At 49.1% G+C, this 18,534-nt stretch overlaps 2 protein-coding genes across 5 annotated transcripts; one reads left to right on the top strand and one right to left on the bottom strand.

The window, feature by feature from the left end:
• The first annotated feature begins 19 nt into the window (after positions 1–19).
• STRADA (STE20 related adaptor alpha) lies at positions 20–11,348 on the top strand. Of its 4 annotated transcripts, none has more exons than XM_039700660.1 (13): positions 20–74; positions 600–655; positions 1,710–1,767; positions 2,638–2,666; positions 5,955–6,057; positions 6,529–6,650; positions 6,773–6,881; positions 6,996–7,119; positions 7,541–7,712; positions 8,307–8,411; positions 8,550–8,791; positions 9,479–9,521; positions 9,935–11,348. In XM_039700660.1, exons 2-13 carry the CDS (start codon positions 644–646, stop codon positions 10,085–10,087), a joined length of 1,272 nt encoding a protein of 423 aa, XP_039556594.1. In that variant the 5' UTR covers positions 20–74; positions 600–643; the 3' UTR covers positions 10,088–11,348. The 4 variants fall into 4 exon arrangements, with proteins under 4 accessions (XP_039556594.1, XP_039556593.1, XP_039556595.1 ...); XM_039700659.1 differs by having other exon boundaries at positions 28–74; positions 600–679; XM_039700661.1 differs by lacking the exon at positions 2,638–2,666 and having other exon boundaries at positions 50–74.
• LOC120498204 (E3 ubiquitin-protein ligase RNF113A-like) lies at positions 11,143–17,270 on the bottom strand. The gene is made up of 10 exons (XM_039700664.1): positions 17,114–17,270; positions 16,735–16,811; positions 16,551–16,655; positions 15,479–15,586; positions 15,124–15,233; positions 14,820–14,926; positions 14,227–14,316; positions 13,573–13,666; positions 12,675–12,781; positions 11,143–12,266 (listed from the first exon to the last, which is right to left on the bottom strand). Exons 1-10 carry the CDS (start codon positions 17,211–17,213, stop codon positions 12,187–12,189), a joined length of 978 nt encoding a protein of 325 aa, XP_039556598.1. The 5' UTR covers positions 17,214–17,270; the 3' UTR covers positions 11,143–12,186.
• Positions 17,271–18,534: the final 1,264 nt, after the last annotated feature.

Here is an 18,534-nt window from a genome sequence, read left to right as displayed (position 1 = left end):
TCACGCCCGCGCGTCGGCGCGGTGACGTCACGCGCAGCGTCTCTGGCCGGTGAGCGGCGGCCGCAGCCTGAGGGGTCCGTGAGGGGACGGGGGGCCCGGGGCCGTGAGGGAGGGCTCCGCACGGGTGAGGGGCCCGGGGCCGTGAGGGAGGGCTCCGCACGGGTGAGGGGCCCGGGGCCGTGAGGGAGGGCTCCGCACGGGTGAGGGGCCCGGGGCCGTGAGGGAGGGCTCCGCACGGGTGAGGGAGCCGGGCCTGGGGAAGGAGCGGGGCTGTGCGGGAGGGCCCCGGGCCCAGGGACGGAGCGGGGCTGTGCGGGAGGGCCCCGCACGGGTGAGGGAGCCGGGCCCGGGGATGGAGCGGGGCTGTGAGGGAGGGCCCCGCAGGGTGAGGGACCCGGGCCTGGGGATGGAGCAGGAGAGCCCCGCACGTATGAGGGACTCCGGGGGTATCGCCGCTCTGGGGGGCTCCGTGCAGTTCTTACCGGCGTTACCGCTGTCCTGCGGGAGAATTCGGGGGTGTCGGCGCTTTGTGCGGGTACCGGGTGGTGCTTAGCGCTCCCCCGGGGCTGGCCGGGGGTGACGCGGCGCTGTGCCCGCAGGTGTGCCGCCCGTTCTGCTGCGCGTGTCCCACAGCGGCGGATCCATGTCTTTCCTTGTAAGTAAACCCGAGCGCATTAGGGTGAGTGTTGAAGACCTTCCAGCTTCCCTCGTGTTCGGTAGAACGAGTCTTGCGTTTGTGCAGAGCGGCCGGGCCTGGAGAGCACCAGAAGGGCACAGGAAAACTGATTCAAGGGTTGGTGACAGGACATGGCTGGGTGTGCAACCAGTGCTGGTTAAAAACCCTGCACTAAAGCCCTTATTGCTGCCCCACACCCCTGTATCTCCTTGGGGTGTGGTGCAGAGGGGCTCTAATGGGCTTTGCAGTGAGGAAAAAGGGCCATAAAGCTGCTTATTTTCAGTTGTTCTTAAAGAAATAGCCTCCTCACCTGTGTCACAGTTTATGGTTTTTTTTTTCTTCACTTTGCTTCCAAACTAACCACAACAGCTTTGTTTGATTCTGCTTTTCAGCAGAAAATGAGGGAATTTCCAGCAGCAGAACCACTTCTAGTGCATTCAAATGGTATTTTTACATACAAGTTTTGAGTCCTCATCACCTAAAGACTCCTTGGTGCTTTCTAGGACCGGCCTCTCGAGCACTAAACAGCAGCTGTTTGTTAAACTATTAAACTGTTTTGCTAAGTAGCAAATTCTGCCATGGGATTGTTTGTGATTGATGATATAACCAAAACATTTGAATTCTCAGAGATACCACCTCTTTCCAAATAGTGAAAGCATTTTTTTTAAACCTCTTACACCTAAAAAGCCAAGTTTTATTTGGCTGTGTGAGGGTGTTGTTGCATACTGATGATTTTTGCTGTATGTGCATGTATGAAAACTTGTTGGAATGAATTAAATTATATTAACTTTCTTGCAAGTGCATGTTGATTTGGAATAACAGCAGCACCTGTGTGGTTGCTGGGTGCATGTCATTGGCCCAAAAAGGGAATATCTTGCCCAAAATAAGGATGTCACTGGTGATACAGCAAATCAGTTTCAGACCACAGCAGAATCACTGAAATTTGGGTTTTTTTTTTCTTGTGGGGAAGGGGAAGAGAAACTTTTCTCTAGATGGAATAACTGATTATGTGGAGAATTTTTATTTCTTTCAGCGGTGGGTGTCTGAGAAGTTCATTGTAGAGGGATTAAGAGAGTTCGAGCTGTTTGGAGGTAAGTTTTCCTCTTGTTAAATGGCATTGCTAGAAATGTTTTATTTTAGCTGTAAAACTTGGTAATTTGGTAGTAAAGGTGTACTTTATCACTAAAAGATTATTAAATCTCATTGTAAATCCACATCTTCAAGCTGTCTAAGCCCAGTAATTTAACATGGAAGTGTCCAAGATGTAGCAAGTTATTTGGAAATCATAAGAGTTCTAAGATAGTTCTGTATTGCTTAGCATCACCACATTTTTTTTCATATGCAAAAGATGGATTTGGGCTTGGGAAGGTTAATTATAATTTTCTGAGTGAAAATGGATTTTGATGGCTCCCCAGGAGGAGGAGCTGACAGGTTTGTGCTCTGCTTCTGCATAACAAATAGAATTGCCCACTAGGATGCAGAATTCCTGCTCAATGGCATGGAAAACAAACAGAGCATAAGGAAATATGTCCAGATTTTGAGCTTCCAGGTGGAGTAAAGGAATTTTTATAGCTTTAAATAATATTAGGTAGTTTCTTCTCTATGTAAGAGTCATCTTTAAATGTGTTTACAATCATAGAATTGTTCAGGTTGGAAGGGACCTTTAAAGATCACCAAGTCCTACCCCCCTGCAATAAGAGACATGACAGAAGGTTAATACTTAAAGTTCAGTAAAAAAAAATTGTCACCTTACATTTATGTCAAATATACAAACAGTAGCACTTTGTGAATCTCTGATCCTGTACATGTGCTGCAATTTTGTGTGCAAATTACATATCTTTCAATAAAACAAAAAAAATTATGTATGTTTGATACTGAAAAGGCTCATCCAGGGTTATTGACTTAGTTTTCCAACTATATTTTAATGGGTATCTGTTGAACAATTAATTTCTTTACTCCAGAGCAGCCTCCGGGTGACTCTCGGAGAAAAGTAAGTGACTTGTGCAGGCTGTGGTGCTGTGGTTCATTGCATGGAGATTATTCCTTGTGGAAGTTTGATTTTTCTTTTTATCTTAGTTCTATATCTCATCTCTATATTTAGCTCTACAAGTGTGGAAACAGGTTTCACCCTGGAGTGGAGATTTTGGTGTGTGGTTTTCAAACTATATGAGATAACTCAAAAATTTAAACTTAATCTCTTGGATTTCTATTTGTTTGTCATTCTCCTCCCCCCAGCCCCTCTCTTTTTTGAGGTGATTTTGTTCTGATCCTTCAGAGAAGGAAGGAAGAGTTTAGTTTTATGGAACTCCTGAAAAGTGTTTGTTCTGCAGGCCCTGACTGCTCACTGTCTGGTTCATAATGAGCATGCAACACATAAAATATCACAATTAACAATAGAGTGTCTTAATCTAAATGATTCCCCACCTCCCCACACCACAGGTGTGCAGCTGTTGCTGTAGTTTAAGCTAATTACAAACACAAGTTAAGTGTGGTTTGATCATAACTGTGTCAGTTCAAGCTGCTTATAATTGATTTTTGTGCCAGTGTCTGTAATTTACTGGCACAAACAAAGCTGAAAATAGGAGAGTATATGGAATGTTTTATATAAAATTGAGTAAATTCACACCTTTTTTCAAATTGCTGAGTGTTAGACATGCTTGGCTGGAAGCAAATTGATTAGCATCTGTTTTGGTTATTTCCAAGGGTTTTCTTGGGATTTAGATACATCCTGATTCTCATTTTGATCTTAAATAGGAGAGTATATGGAATGTTTTATATAAAATTGAGTAAATTCACACCTTTTTTCAAATTGCTGAGTGTTAGACATGCTTGGCTGGAAGCAAATTGATTAGCATCTGTTTTGGTTATTTCCAAGGGTTTTCTTGGGATTTAGATATATCCTGATTCTCATTTTGATCTTTTTATGTCTAAATTAAATTTTTTTTTTTTTCTACCAGGGCTGTAGAGAAGGGCACATAGTTTAGGGAGGGGGGTGGGAGGAGAATTTTTGTTGCTTTTGCTGAAGTCAGGGAGGGAGTGAGGAGATGGAGGGGAAGACAGCAGAACAAAACTGATATTCCTTCTTCCTGACTCAGATGAATGTCATCTGGCAAATGCAGATCCTTGCAAGCATCACAGAAGTGATTGTGTTATGGCATTTATACCAGTAGTTGCCTTTCAAAGATTAATTTCCTTTAAATCTATCTCAAATTAAACTGGACTCCCAAGCCAAAAGCCAGCTCTAAATGAATGTCATGCCATAAAACTGGTCACATGGGACTTCATTTTGCAGCTGCTTTTGACCATACACCAAAAATTGTCCTGTGTGAAACCACTGAGGAGCTTTTTTTGCAGTACCTCATAAATGACATTTCAGTTTAACTTTCTTTTTTTTAAACTGTTGTATGATGTTGATAAATCTCTGGTTGAGCTCCTTTTGCATTAACTCTGTTATTGGTCACTGCTAACATGAGGAGAGGTGAGTGAAGACCTCAAACTGGAAGACTTTTTCAATAGGGAATTCACAGTATTTTTTCCATTACTGCACAGCCTCCACCATTAATAAGATTAAATTTATTTAATTCTTTGCATCTGTTTTGTTGGCTTATGCTCTCCCTGGAGTGGACTTTAATAAAGCAAACCACTTACATGTTGCTCAGTGTCTCACCAGCTGTCACTGCTCCATGACTGCTTCCCAGCCCCTGCTTCCATCTCCTTGGTGGTGCCTTTGTGCTTCAGAGGTTTCTATCTGCCTGTGTGTCTCTCCTGGCAATCTTGCTGTTGACAGGACTGTGTGAAATTGCTGAAAGAAGTAATGAATGATAAAGCTGAGATCAGAATGGACAGGAAGTTTGAAATCCTGAGTGGAAAGTTGCTGCCTGTTCTGAGCCAAGAAACAGCACTGTAGTGTTCACTAAAGGAAGGGATCTGGGAATGCTGCTCCCAGGGGCTTTAGCTGAGATGGGGCTGCGTTGTTTGTGCTGGAATTATACCAGAGCACCACAAATCTTAATTTTTGCCTTTCCCTTAATGGAAAATGAACCTATTTTAAAGGTAGGTAGCATGCTCTTCAAAGCCAATTGAAAAGGTGGAACTTGGGAAGTGTGGCTCTAATTTACTCCCAAAGTACACTTAGCACCCAGAGGTAATTTACAGCAAGCTCCTGTCTGTGCTCTTTGCACTGCCTTTACCCTGGGCTAAGGGTAGAACAGCAAGTTCCTTGTTTTTTCAGCTGTCACTGTGTTTTTCCATCTTTCAGTGATGGCAATAAAGAACAGAGTCTGCTGTCAGGGTAGGAAAAGGCACAAACTTTTTCTGCTTCATGTACCATGAGAAAGGTCTGATAAAGGGCATTTGCAGTTGATGAAGAATGAGGTGGAAAAATTGAGCTGCTGTTCTAAATGCCAGGAGGAGTTAATGTGCTGGAAACTGGAGATAACTAAAGATGGTTTTAGATACCACATAAATTTTAATCCCTTAGATCGCTCTCCTTGTGACTTTGGACATTTGAAGGAGTTGGAAAGTATAAAAGAACTTGCAAGAACATTGAAGTTTATCACCTGCAAAATCCTGCAGGGGAAGATTTCAGTGTATGTAAATGAGGCAGAAAGCTTTATGTCAGATGGAGTGAGGGAATTCTGACAGGCTTGGGAATGCTGCTTCCCTCTGTGGTCTGGGGGTGCTTTTTTCCCTTTTTTTTTTTATTCAGAAGCACTTCTGCTTTGCAGTTTTTACTTTCATTTGGAGCTTCTCTTTCCATGTGTGTCTGATTTTCTTCATCACTCGTACCATTCAGCTAAGCAGCTTCAGCTGTGCTGGGCTTATCCCAGGTGAGCAGGTGAAAACCAGGAGCCACAGCATCCACCAGGAACTGTTACAGGTGCAGAGAAGGGCTAAGAACAGCTTCCCTTTGGCTCTGGCTCAGGCAACAGGGTGGTGGCACACAAGGTTGTAATTAGGAGAGAAAGGCAGTTACTGTAAAGCAGAGTTTAGGCTGTCCTGGAGAATAGTAATTGGCTTTATCAAAATATTCCTGAATAAATTCTCACAGTGATAAAAATCTACTTGTTATGTGTTTTGTAACACAGATGTCTGGATCTTCTGAAATAAGGCATCTCCTGAGTTTCAATTGATAAATGACTATTTAAAATTATTTCGACAGCAACTAAATCCTCTTCTGTATTCCTATTATTTTGAAGTGTATGTTAATGAGGGGCAGATGAGTTTTCCAGCAGGTGATATGTATTTCCTTTGACCTGACTTCATTTTTTTTCCTCAGACCAATGAGGCGAGCTCCGAGTCGATAGCTTCTTCCCCTAAAAGGGACACCATGAGCAACTTCCTGCCAGACAGCAGCTGCTATGAGTTGCTCACTATCATAGGTAATTCTCAAGGGCTGGGGGATCAGAGTCTGCTTTGTAAAGAAAATAATTCCTGCAGATTTGACCTTTTCTTGATTGATTGCTTATTTTTGATATTGGAAGTCTGCGTCTTTGATTTTAAAATAATTTGAATAAAAAATGAGATGCCGGTCCTAAAGGTGAGAGGGACATGTAGTGGGTCAGTGGTGCTGGGGGTGCAGTACAGTCAGCAGAAGCAGCAGCAGTGCTCCTAATCACTGTTCTTGCCTCAGTCCTGAGTTTGAAGGACAGGATAATTCTACTGGTTAGGAGGATTCCTCTCAGTGGGATACATGCCAAGGAAGGTAATATCTCATGGAACAATTACTCTCTTTTACAAGGTCAAAAGTAGTTTCAGGGAGTGAGGGTAAAGATTATTGAAGGTCAGAGGCTGGAGGAGTTCTCTCTGTGCTTCCAAAAGCATTACTGAAGCTTTCATGCTTTCTCTTTCAGGCAGAGGCTTTGAAGACTTGATGGTTGTGAACCTGGCCAGGTATAAACCCACAGGAGAGTATGTCACAGTCAGAAGAGTGAACTTGGAGGCCTGCACAAATGAAATGGTCACGTTCTTGCAGGTACTACCACTCATCATGCAAGCTTAGAAGAGGACAGACAGCGAGAGCAATGCCTATCAATACTGCAGTCATGTTTCTGCATTTATTTTTATTAAATTTAATCAAAATATCTTTTATTTTAGGGGGAACTTCATGTTTCCAAGCTCTTCAACCACCCTAACATCGTGCCATACAAAGCAACTTTCATAGCTGATAATGAGCTGTGGGTAGTGACTTCTTTCATGGCCTATGGTGAGTGGAGAGGGGTGCCTTTTTCTCACCCTCATGTTCTGTGAAAATGAAATTGAAGAGCGGAAGTGTCCTTGGGGCTTTTGTTCTGACAGGTGGTGTTTCATTTCTTTCTAGGTTCTGCAAAAGATTTAATCTGTACCCATTTTACAGATGGGATGACTGAACTGGCCATTGCCTACATTCTCCAAGGTGTCTTGAAAGCACTTGACTACATCCACCATATGGGCTATGTGCATAGGTATTGAAAAATACATTGGTCATTTTCCTTCTGCTGGAAGTTCTTGGGAATAATACTCAGAGTAGAGCAGAGGATCAATCAGGAGACACAGAACAACATTAAGTTTTTTATTACTTTGCTCTTAGAGCAAATCAGTTTGATACTCATGGGAAGGGACACCACTGATCTTACTGAGCTGCACAAAAGTGTTGTTGTGGATCAAACTTATCCCAAAGACCACTGTGTATCTAAAATCACAATCCATAGCATTTACTCCTGCATTTCTCCTCGCCACAGAAACATTCTTTGTGAACTTGCAAAGGTGATGAATAGAATCCTGTTAATTGATTTTGCCCAGCATCCAAAGATGGTTGTTCGGAGTCTCAGCCTCCTGGTAGGAAGCTGATCAGGTATTGAGCTGTTTTGTTCCTTTTTTCCCCAGGAGTGTTAAAGCCAGCCATATCCTGATCTCTGTGGATGGGAAGGTGTACCTGTCTGGCCTGCGGAGTAACCTGAGTATGATCAACCACGGGCAGCGACTCAAAGTTGTTCACGACTTCCCCAAATACAGCATCAAAGTGCTGCCTTGGCTCAGTCCTGAGGTTTTGCAGCAGGTGTGTTTAGAAGAAACTGCTTGTGTTTAGTCATGTGTTGTATCTGTATAATTTTGTGAGCTCTTAGGGCAAGTCAGAGAGGTGTAGGGTGGGAGACATGAGAGAACCTGCAGAGTTGCTTTCTTGTGATGAGCTCTAGTCCTTTTTTCTCTTCTTTTTATCTTAAAACCAGTGACCCCTAGCAAGGGGGAAGGGTACATGAATGCAAGGAAAAAGAAGGGGAGAGGCTAAAGGAAACAGATTTGGGGTGGATGCAGGGCAACTAGGTAGAATTTGATCTAGTTGACTCAACAGTTTGATTGTAGACAGCTTTACAGGTTATCTCATTAACAAATTGTTAACATCAGATGCAAGTTACCTAGGGCAAATACCATCCCTACAGGCTGGCTGATTTCAGTTACGTAAATGTTGCCCTTAACTGTGTGTTTTAATAAACCAAAAAACCCTCACCACAATAAACCAGTGTATCTTGTGGCTTGTGCTGTTCCTGCTCTAATCATCTGGGTTTGTTGACTTGCAGTCGAAATCCTGGGTGTTGCCCATTCAATCACATCCAGATCCCTGAAGCTAATTTTTCTTTTCCTTTTCATGTAGAATCTGCAGGGTTACGATGCAAAATCTGACATTTACAGCGTGGGGATAACAGCCTGTGAGCTGGCAAATGGACACGTCCCATTTAAAGACATGCCTTCTACTCAGGTAAGGTTTGCAGGCTCCTTTCTTGTCCTTCATCCTGGCACCTGGAACTGCTTTCCAGCTGTGAGCACAGAAGGGTGTCCTGCCTGCACCGTGGGAAACCTTAACTGTGCTGTTTCCTGTGTGCCCCTCCTCTTCCAGATGCTCTTGGAAAAGCTGAATGGAACCGTTCCCTGCCTGCTGGACACCACCACGATTCCTGCTGACGAGCTGACCATGAGGACGTCGCGCTGCAGCGCCAGCTACGGCGTGGGGGAGAGCTCGGCGGCTGGCAGCGCGCGCGCGGCCAACGGGGAGCCCGCCCTGCACCCCTACCTGCGCACCTTCTCCACCTACTTCCACAACTTCGTGGAGCAGTGCCTGCAGAGGAACCCCGACTTCAGGTGAAGCTGCTCTCCCCACCTGTGCTGTTCCAGGGCTGGTTAAACTGTGGGAGTTAGCAGATATTGTTGAGGGTTTTCTTTCCAAAGTGTAGTGGAGTGAGGATGTGCCCCCATCTGTTGAGAGCAGAACAAGCAGTGTTAACTGTTGTTAACAGTTATATAGGAAGAGTTATACAACTGCTTGTTGTATAACTCTTCTTATATGAGAACCTGAGGAATTCCTTTGCAGTCTTCCTTGGAGGATGAGTGGTGCTGCACACCAGGAAAATAAACAACTTGTGTTTCTGGCCCCTCTGGGACCGTGTTTATCCAGTTCCCATCACTGCAAATGGCTGCTCTTCAGCCAGCAGAGAGCAATGATGCATTTTTCTTTGTAGTCAGGACAATCTGTAGCCATGACAGACTTTTCAGGGGTGGCCCACTGCTCAGGTACTGTCCTTGGCCAGATGTAGGGGGTGCAAGTATGTAACTTAAAGGTTAGAAGAAGAGGTTGAACTCCTTGCATAAAACGTTACGTGGATTGTAAATGCTTAATAAGCAGTGCTACTACTGAAAATAGGGAGATACCAAACAGCTGAGAAATGGGAGAGGCAGGAAGGACCCTGGTCTTTTCTTATTCCCACTACCTGACTTCAAGCACTGACTCATGTTCTTGTGTGCTTCCCTCATTCTACCTCCCTTCCACAGGCCAAGTGCAGGCACTCTGCTCAGTCACCCCTTTTTTAAGCAGGTAAGGAACTAATTTAGCTACAGGTAAATGCTTTGTTTTTCACAAAGCACAGTGCTTTGCTTTGTCTTGCTGTGTGGGTGGGGATGTTGAGTTGCTGAATTTTCTGTGTTCGGGAAGATGAAGTCAGTTTTTTGACTGTTTGTAGAGCAGTGTGGTGATTGCCACATCTGGGGAGGTGCTTAAGCTGTTCTTGAAGCATCTCTTATCTAAGAGAGGTTCTAAATCTGCCTGTTCTGGGAGCTACAACAGCTCTTCCCCTGCAGGTTGCTGAGCTCTGGGGCAAGGCACTTCTAACCTGCTCCTTAAGGAGTCCAAAGGGTGCCCCGTGCATTTCCTGCCTGTTGTGCCTGCAGTGCTGGGTGTGGAGCAGCACCTGAGCAGCCCTGTGTGCTCACTCTGTCCTTCCTGTGCAGATCAAGCGCCGTGCTTCAGAAGCACTCCCTGAACTTCTGCGCCCTGTCACCCCCATCACCAATTTGGAAGGGACACTGCCTCAGGATCCCAGTGGCATTTTTGGGTTGGTATCAAATCTGGAGCAGCTGGATGTGGATGACTGGGAATTCTAGAAAAATAGGGACTACACTGAGGAGGAGCTTTCTGGACATTGTAATTTATTGGTCCTGTTCATAAAAGCTGATGAGTGTTACACACAGAAGAGTTTACAGGTCCTTGGGAAGGAACTTCAACTGCCTGTTTACTTAAGAAGTGGCCTGGATACAAATGGACAGACCTGAGCTGGAAAAGGATCAACCCAAGGAGCTGTGGAGTATTCCAGAAGGTGCAGTGCCCAGAGCCCCCATCCTTCCAGCTGAGCTCTGGTAGAGCACTTGAGGGTGTTGAGTGAGTCTGTGTAGTTATGGTCTCTATTTATGTGTTTCTAAAAATCACTGGCTTCCTCACAGCTGAGGCTGCACGTCCCTGCCCTCTTTGGTTCTTTCTCTTTTAAGGGTGCCTTAGAGTTGAGGGGATGTGGGCAGCTTTTAGTTTTGGGCATTCTCTTAGAACTAGTCAAGTTCCTGTAACAGTGTTGTCACAGGGCAAGTTTTAAGGGGGGGGGGGAAAGGGATTCTATTAATTACTGCTTTGTGGTGAAAAAGAGAGATCAAAGACAAGCTGATGCCACTCCAGGCACTCTTGCTGCACTGAGCATTCCTCTGCAGCACTGGATTCTTCCAGTCTGGAGAGGGCTTTAGAAAACTTCTGAGCACTCTGAACTCCAGGTCAGACAGGGCTTTCCAGCTTCCTGGGTCACCAGAGCAGTGTGGATGCCTGGGCAATGTACCAGCTTTTTTATCCCCTTCCAGTTGAACTTCATGTTAGCTGGGCTGGTTTCACAGCATGAAACACTCTTACCTGCCTGTTCTCAGTGACTTACCCTGGCACAGAGGAAAAGTAAATTGGTTTTCATGCTGATCCTCTTGCTCACACCTCCTGTACAGAACTGAACTTTAACCTTTCCATTCCCATTGCTGTTCTGCCTTCTCTCACTGCCAGGTAAAAGCTGCTCACGTGGCTCCCTGTGATTCATGGCTGTGTGACTCTGCCCTGCTGCTGTGGCAGCTCTCCCCTATTCCGTGGTGTTTGGTTTGTTTGGAGGTGTATTTAAGGCTTTTAGTTTGACTTTTTTTTTTCCAAGGACCATGGTGCTGAAGGTCATCTGCTCTTTACTGAAGCACTGAGAATCCTTGTATAGGTGCAGTTGATGGGAGTAGTGGTGCTGGCAACAGGTCCTTCTTGTGTTTATAAATTGTACTTGAACCCAGATAAAGTTTGTTACTCTAGTTTGTTTTTTTTTTTCCAAAACAAATAAAATATTTCTGAAGTTGTTTTTTAAGTTTGCTGTTTGTGCAGGATGGTGGAGTGAATCACAGAGGGTGACAGGCTGGCTGTGCATGCTTGCTTTTACCTTAGTTTCATACAGCTCACCAGTTTATGGCAGCTGCCTTCATGCTTCAGAAACATAGCTACAAACACCTGCACCTGCTCTTTTCTGAAAGTTTCAGTAAAATTCTCCCACTTGCAGAAGTGTTTGTTAAGGCCAGGTCCAGTTCTACCTCCTCCCTATGATCAGGTTTGGCTCCTGATTTAATTTACTGTTAGTAAGAAGATATTGATTTCCTGGCTTGTTAGGGGGTCTTACAAACAGGGCTGGTTCAAAAAGTGTGTAGCCACTGAAGTTCTGTCCCTGTCTTGACTTCTAGGAACCAAGACAGGAGGGAATAAATGCCCAGTAACTGCAGTGCTCCAGCCTGAATTAGCATTTTCAGGGTGAAGGATGAACTTAATGCCAGCTCATATTTCTCATCCCTGCCCATGCCTCCAGTTTGCTCCATGCTCAGAAATTAGGGGTTTCAATTAACTTTGTTCCCTGCTTGCACAGTTAGGAGTAAAGCAGCAGCACTGTGGTCAGAAGCAGCAATGAGAGTAACTGGACATCCACCCTCCTTCCCTGGCTGCACTCAGGGGTGCTGGGGGTGGCAGATGGCTCACTCAGCCCTTGAGTCTTACCTGTCCTGTCTTGTGCCCCCACAGGGCAGCAAAGACAGTCCAGCACAGATGGACACACTTCAGTAGCTGCTGGTTGGATACAGAACCCCTGGCTACAGGTGGCAGCTTTTTTTTCTCCTACAAAAACTTTATTCAGTTATTTACAAAATGTGTTCTGCTACTGTGGATCCCCTTCTTGGTCTGACTGTTGCTCCTCTTCTTCCTCTCCTTTGTGTTTTTCCAGCTTTGCCATGAGCTCTGAAAAACAGAACAGGCATGATGAGGCTCCAGGTGCAGGGGCTGCCCCAGAGCCAAGGGGTCCAGGTGCTGTGACCACCCAGGACCAGGGCAGCTACCAAAAATCCCTTGCCTATAGGGGCTCAGCTTGGAGCCACCCCTGTTGGCTGAGTCCAGGCAGGAGCTGTTACAGTCATTCCCTCAGTGCATTACTGACCACACAAGCTGCTGCCTCTGCTCTGCAGTCACCCCACCTGGGCAAGCACAATGCTCACGTTGCATCTGTGATTCAGTATTTCCTGACACTAAATGAGCTCTGGCAGCCAAGAGCTGTGAAGTGCAGCTCAGGGCTCAGCACCAGGAAGCTGCAGCAGGAGCCTTTGCTGCTCAGGTGCTCCCCCAAAGCCCCTGTCCCCAGGTGCCCGTTACCTTTTGCAGGGTTGAAGACCCCGTTGGTTTGCTTGTCGCAGACGTAGCAGCGCTGGGATTTGCGGTAGTGCTGCAGGGCACAGCTCTCACAGAAGTAGTGCCGACACCTGTACGGAGACACAGGGGTCACTGGCAAGCCCCCAGACACCACCACTGTGTCCTGGAGTCACAAACTGCTGACTGCTGCTCACAGGAACATGAAGGTTGAGAATGACCTCCATGATCAAGTCCAACCTTTGAGCAAACACCACCTTGTCACCCAAACCAGAGCACTGTGTCCAGTTCTTGTTCCCCAGGGATGGGGACTCTGCCAGCTCCCTGGACAGCCCCCTCCACTGCCTGACAATTCTCTCCATGGTCCCCAAGGGAGGCAAGAGTGAGCTGCAGGCACAGCTTCCTCTGCATCCTTGTCCCTATGGAAGGCGTTTCAGCATTGCTTCACTGATGTGCAGCAACAGCACAGAGCCACCAGTGAGCTCCTCCTGACACAGGACAGCGTTCAGAGTGAGAAAGGGCTGTCCTCAGCCTCCTCCTCATCCTCGCCAAGCTCCCAGCTTCCCCCTGCTCACATTTCTGTGCTCAGGAAATGCAGCTGCTATTCAGTGTCCAGGAGGAATGTTGGCATGAAAACAAAATCTCAAGGTTAAGGGGGAGAGATAAAGCAATGAGGCAGCATTTGTGGAAAGCTAAAAAGTGCTTGGGTAAGTGCTTGAGATCCAGCTTGTGTGGATGCTCCAGATGCAGGTATTGGACTCCCTGGCTCTCACAGGTATTTCCCCACCCACCAGGGCAGACAACAAGCAGGTTCCACCCACAGCCCGTGGGCTGGGTTTGTCTTTGCCTCAACACTGAATGAATGACTCCTGAGCTGCATGACTCGTGCCAAACAACCACTTACTTGGTGACCACAGGGTTCTTGAAGGAACCTCTGCAGATGAAGCATTTGAAAGGCATGTCCTCCTCATCACTGCTCACCTCGTAGTTTTCGTCATCTGCAGAAGAGAAAGTGAACCAGAGTGGAGTGAGAGAAGCCAGCCCAGCCCACGTGTGGGGCACAAAATAATAAATAAGGGCAGAGCACAGCAGGTGGGATTCAATCTCTGCTGGAAACAATGGAGCTCTGGCATCTGGGTGTTGCTGATGTCAGTAACACGTGTGGGACTGTGCTATAATTACAGCTAATGAACCAGCAGGTCTGTTGCTCATCTCAGGAGAAAATTCTTTTCTACTTCACCCACTCACTGCTATAAAGAGAAACATCCTCCAGCCTCCTCCTGTTTTTTAGACTTTCTTCCAAACCAGCTGCTACCAAGTTCTGGCTCCAGCTGAGCAGAGAATAGCCCCCATTTGCACAGCAGCACTCATGAGGCCTGGGCCACAGCTCCGGACACTGAGTGACAAATAACATCCCACCTCCTGGGCATCAGGGGGACAGCCAGGGGTGCTCTGAAAGCAGCAGCTCTGCTCAGCACTGTCAGTTGCTGGCCCTGAGCTGCTCCTGCAGCAGGAGCTGCAGAGCTCTGAGCAGCCCTGTGAGGGCAGGGGGCCGTACCGTTGACGCCGTAGCGGCCCTCGTCCAGCTCCCGTTCGATCTGCCAGCCGTGCTTGTAGTCCGAGCGGTCGTGCAGGAACTTGCAGCTGTCTGAGCAGCACAAAGAAAGAGGAAATAAGAGACAGGCTGAAAAGGCAGAGTGTTATCAGGACACCTAATTCCAGGGCAGACTGGGCTTTGCCCAGCTGAGAAATCTGATTGCTCCTTCTCCAGGGCAGCACTAAGCTCCTGGAGCAGGTACAGATCCCTCAGTGCTGACAGGCTGTGAGCATCATCCTCTCTGTGCCACAGGGACAGTTCAGCAGTTATGCACATGGGAAGTGGGACAAGGAACAGGAAAACCCATCCCTCACATGGTCTCAGTGCACACTATGCCTGTAAGAATGTGGGTCACTGGAACATCCAGGGGTCCCCTCCAGGACTCCTATAACCACTAGAGGCCCTGGGCTTTCAGAAGGGATGGCACAAATGACAACCTTACACAAACAGCTCTGCACAGAAGGGTGTGTGACTCAGCACCCCAAACAGGGGGTCACAGCTGGAGGGGATGCCCTGGCACGCCTGGTGCTCAGCTGCAGGCAGGAGGCACTCACCCCCAAAGCCACAGAACCCAGTCTCTTTGTAGTCCTTGCAGATGTCGGGCTGGTAGTCCCAGCGCACCGTGGCCCGCAGGTGCTCCGGAGCACGGATGGGGCCTTTCCTGGAAGGGGAAAAGAGATCCTTTCCTTTCAGCCCAGCTGCAAAGTGGCCCTGGAGCAGGGCCCAGGCCAGAACCAGACCCCACACTGCTCAGGCAGAAACTGGCAGTGAGAGCAGAGTTCCAGCCCCAAACGCTGCCTTTGGGATGGTGCCTGAGCTCCTCTGCGGTCACAGACCCCGAGGCTCATCCCAACCCACCTCACCATTCCTGAGGAGGCATTTCCCATCGATGTGTCCTTGGGCTTCACATACTTCTGGTAGTTGTTAATGCCACGGTAAATTTTATCGTCTTCCTTTCCTCTCAGCTCCTAGGAAAGCAAGAAGAGATAATTAAGGATCAGGAGAGCTTCAGGACATGAATTAATTGCCACCACTCTGACACCAGTCTTCCTTAACACCAAGATGCCAATAAAGCCACAAAACTCCCCTATTTGCAAAGGTTACACTCCTGGCTCCTTGAACTTCTGGGAAGATGAGACTCAACTCTTCTTGGTGTGCAGAAGGGGATGAGCAAAGCACAGGCTCTTCCTGCTGCAGAGCAAGGCTGACTCACCTCCTGAATTTTCTGGCTGCGCTCAAAGATGGCCTGGGCATCCTTCTCCTTCTCTGTGTCCAGTTCATACACTGCTGTGGCTCCCATGTCTTCTGGGCCAACAGGTTTCTGAAAAGCAAGGAAAACTCGTGGCAAGAGTGGAGGGAACACCTGGACAAGACAGAGAGCTCCTGTCTACCTGAAGGGCTGTCACAGAGCAAGAACTGGACATGTCTGCTTTATCCCTTGGCATTTGCCAGGGAGAATTCACCACAGGCTCCAGCCTAGTGTGTGCAGAGGCCAGAGTGCTAATTCCTCATTGCTCCCAAATGTTAGCCTGAAGTCAGGGAACACTTATTTTACTCCTTTACACTCAGGCCCAGCTCAGCTGGAAGCCCCACTCAGTTCACCCATGCCACCCAGTTCAGGTGGGTGTCAGTTCACCCAGCACTTCAATCACAGGACCCTCCTGCCCACACACAGGATGTTACTGAGCTTCTGACCCAGCTGGGATGGCCAAAATTCACTTTCAACACACTGATCTGGTTTAGATTCCTCTTTAATGGACTGAACAGATACCTATTCCTAGCTTTTATCACATCTTCGAGAACAGCTGCACAGAAACCAGAGAATAATTACAGCCAGCCTCAATTAGACAGAAATCCAACTTAGGTGCCAGAAGCTTGCAGAGTGACAAAGCTGTCACCTCCTCCCAGCCCTTCCCATTCTCTCCAGAAGGTTGGCCTCCCTTGGGAGCAGCCAAAGAACACAAACCCAACAGCTGAGCAAACCTGATCCAACTGCTCCCTCTCCTGAAAAGTCCCTGCAGTGTTGGGCAAGTCCAGTGGCATCCTGGAGTTTTAACTCCCACCTCCAAAAGGGAAAGGCCAACCTTTGCTGGCCTCCCGTGGAGGGAGGGACTCTCAGAGTAAACCCAGCACAAGGTGCTTGGCTTGTAAGAGGGGACAGGGAGGTGCACTAATAAGAAAGAATGTCCACTCCCATGTTTAGAGTGGCAGATTCTGTCTGTGAGGAGAGGGATCCCCAGCCCCACCTGAGCTGACACCCCAGGCCCCCTGCTGCCTGTCCTTACCGCCGACCTGGTGGATTTGTAGGTGACCCCGATCTCCTTGGCAGGATCCTCATCCTCGCTGCTGCTCACTGCGTACTCCGGCCTCTCCCTGGTGCAGCGCCTGGTCTGGGGGGAGGAAAGGCTCCAGCGCTGTCCTGCCCGAGCCTGGCAGGGCCCTGCAGCTGCTCCCTCGGAGCTCCCTTACCTTCTGGATCATGGGGTTGGGGGTGTCCCGCCGCCGCTCCTTGCGCACCACGGTGCTGCCCTCCTCCCCGCTGCTCTCTGCGGGGAAAGCCCGGCGTGAGGGGCACGGCCCAGGCCCGAGGCAGCCTGGGGACACCCAGGGCAGACCCAACAATGTCCAAAGGCTCCCGGAGCTCGGGCAGCGTCCGACCGCCTTCCAGAGGAAGCACTTTCTAATATCCAACCCAAATCCCGTGTGGCACGGCTGCAGGGTCCTTCACGCCCCCGGGCTGGGGAGGGCGGCCAAGCCCCCGTGAGGGCGGCACCAGGCCCTCCCTCTCCTCCCCGCGGCACCGCACCGGCTCGGCTCCCCGCGCCGCCCGGGTCCCCACAGCCCTCACCCTGCTCCTGGTCGCTGCCGGGCCGTTTTCGCCGGCCGCTGCCCGCGGCGCGGACCCGCTTCTTGAACACAAAGCTGCAGACGCCGCTCTCCTCCGCCATCCTGTGCCGCCGAGACCGCGGAGCTGAATGGAGCGGCGCCGGAGCGGGCAGCGCCCCCTGCGGGCCCGGAGGACTCAGCGCCCCGGGCGGGGCTGGGGGTCCCGGGGATGCTCCGAGGCCCCCGAGCCCCCCGGAGCCCGGCTCTGAACCCCGCTGTGAGCTCGGCTCTGAGCCCCCCGGAGCCCGGCTATGAGCCCGGTTCTGAACCTCGCTGTGAGCCCGGCTCTGAGACCCCCGGAGCCCGGCTCTGAGACCCCCGAAACTCGGCTCTGAGCACCCCGGAGTCCGGCTCTGAACCCAGCTCTGAGCCTCCCGGAGCCCTGCTCTGAACCCCGCTGTGAGCCCGGCTCTGAGACCCCCAGAGCCCGGCTATGAGCCCCTCTGTGAGCCCAGAGCCCCCCGGAGCCCGGCTCTGAACCCCGCTGTGAGCTCGGCTCTGAGATCCCCGGAGCCCGGCTGTGAGCCCGGCTCTGAGACCCCCGGAACCCGGCTCTGAGACCCCCGAAACTCGGCTCTGAGCCCCCCGGAGCTCCGCTTTCTGCCCAGCCCCCTTCTCTCTGCACAGCCCCCTGCCCTGCACAGCCCCTTCTCTCTGCACAGCCTTCCATCTGCGTGTGGCTGTCCCACCGCTGGCTCACATCTGGAGTGGAATTCCTCATTTATTCGCACCCGATGGCAGCCAGCCTGATCGGCACCGACGCTCTTTGGGCAACGCAGAGATGGTAAATTGCACCACTGCTCTCTCCTTGTCCAGCAATCACTCCCGTGAACTCCTCAGTCGTGGGGGTTTTTTTGTACAGGGAATTTCAGGCAGACTGCACACAGAACACCTGTCTCTGCAGCTGGGCTCAGGCTTCGGGCCACCTCCAGCCAGCGTTTGGCTCTTTCCAGTGGCATCACACTGTGTTCAGGAGCCAAACAAGAGTATTTGTTCCAGCATCATCATCATTTTCAAAGATACTCCCATCACTCCGTTGTATACTTTCCTCCATTTATGGCCCAGTGGAGGGCTATGAGAGCTTAAGGTAAAATCCTCAGAGCTACAGGTTATTGCTGCCTCTCTCCTGACTCATGGCCATTCCGGCTTCCTCGGCTGGCGTGAAACCACCTCCAGGTTTTAACTATCAATATTTATACTTATTTCCCATGTTTTGCCGTGTTCATGGGGAAATCCCAGCCCTCCAAGGGAAGCTGCTCTTATAGCCCAGGCAGTGTTTTTGCTCGGCCCACGGGACCCTGCTCTGGCAGATCCACCTTGCACAGCCCCGCTCCCACGCTCGGCTCATCAGCTCTGCATGGAATAACCCTGGATTTCTGAAAC

This window comes from Passer montanus, unplaced genomic scaffold (assembly GCF_014805655.1).
Source record: "Passer montanus isolate IOZ18808 unplaced genomic scaffold, ASM1480565v1 scaffold142, whole genome shotgun sequence".
Taxonomy (NCBI): domain Eukaryota; kingdom Metazoa; phylum Chordata; class Aves; order Passeriformes; family Passeridae; genus Passer; species Passer montanus.
This window is presented reverse-complemented; position numbering and strand designations above follow the sequence as displayed.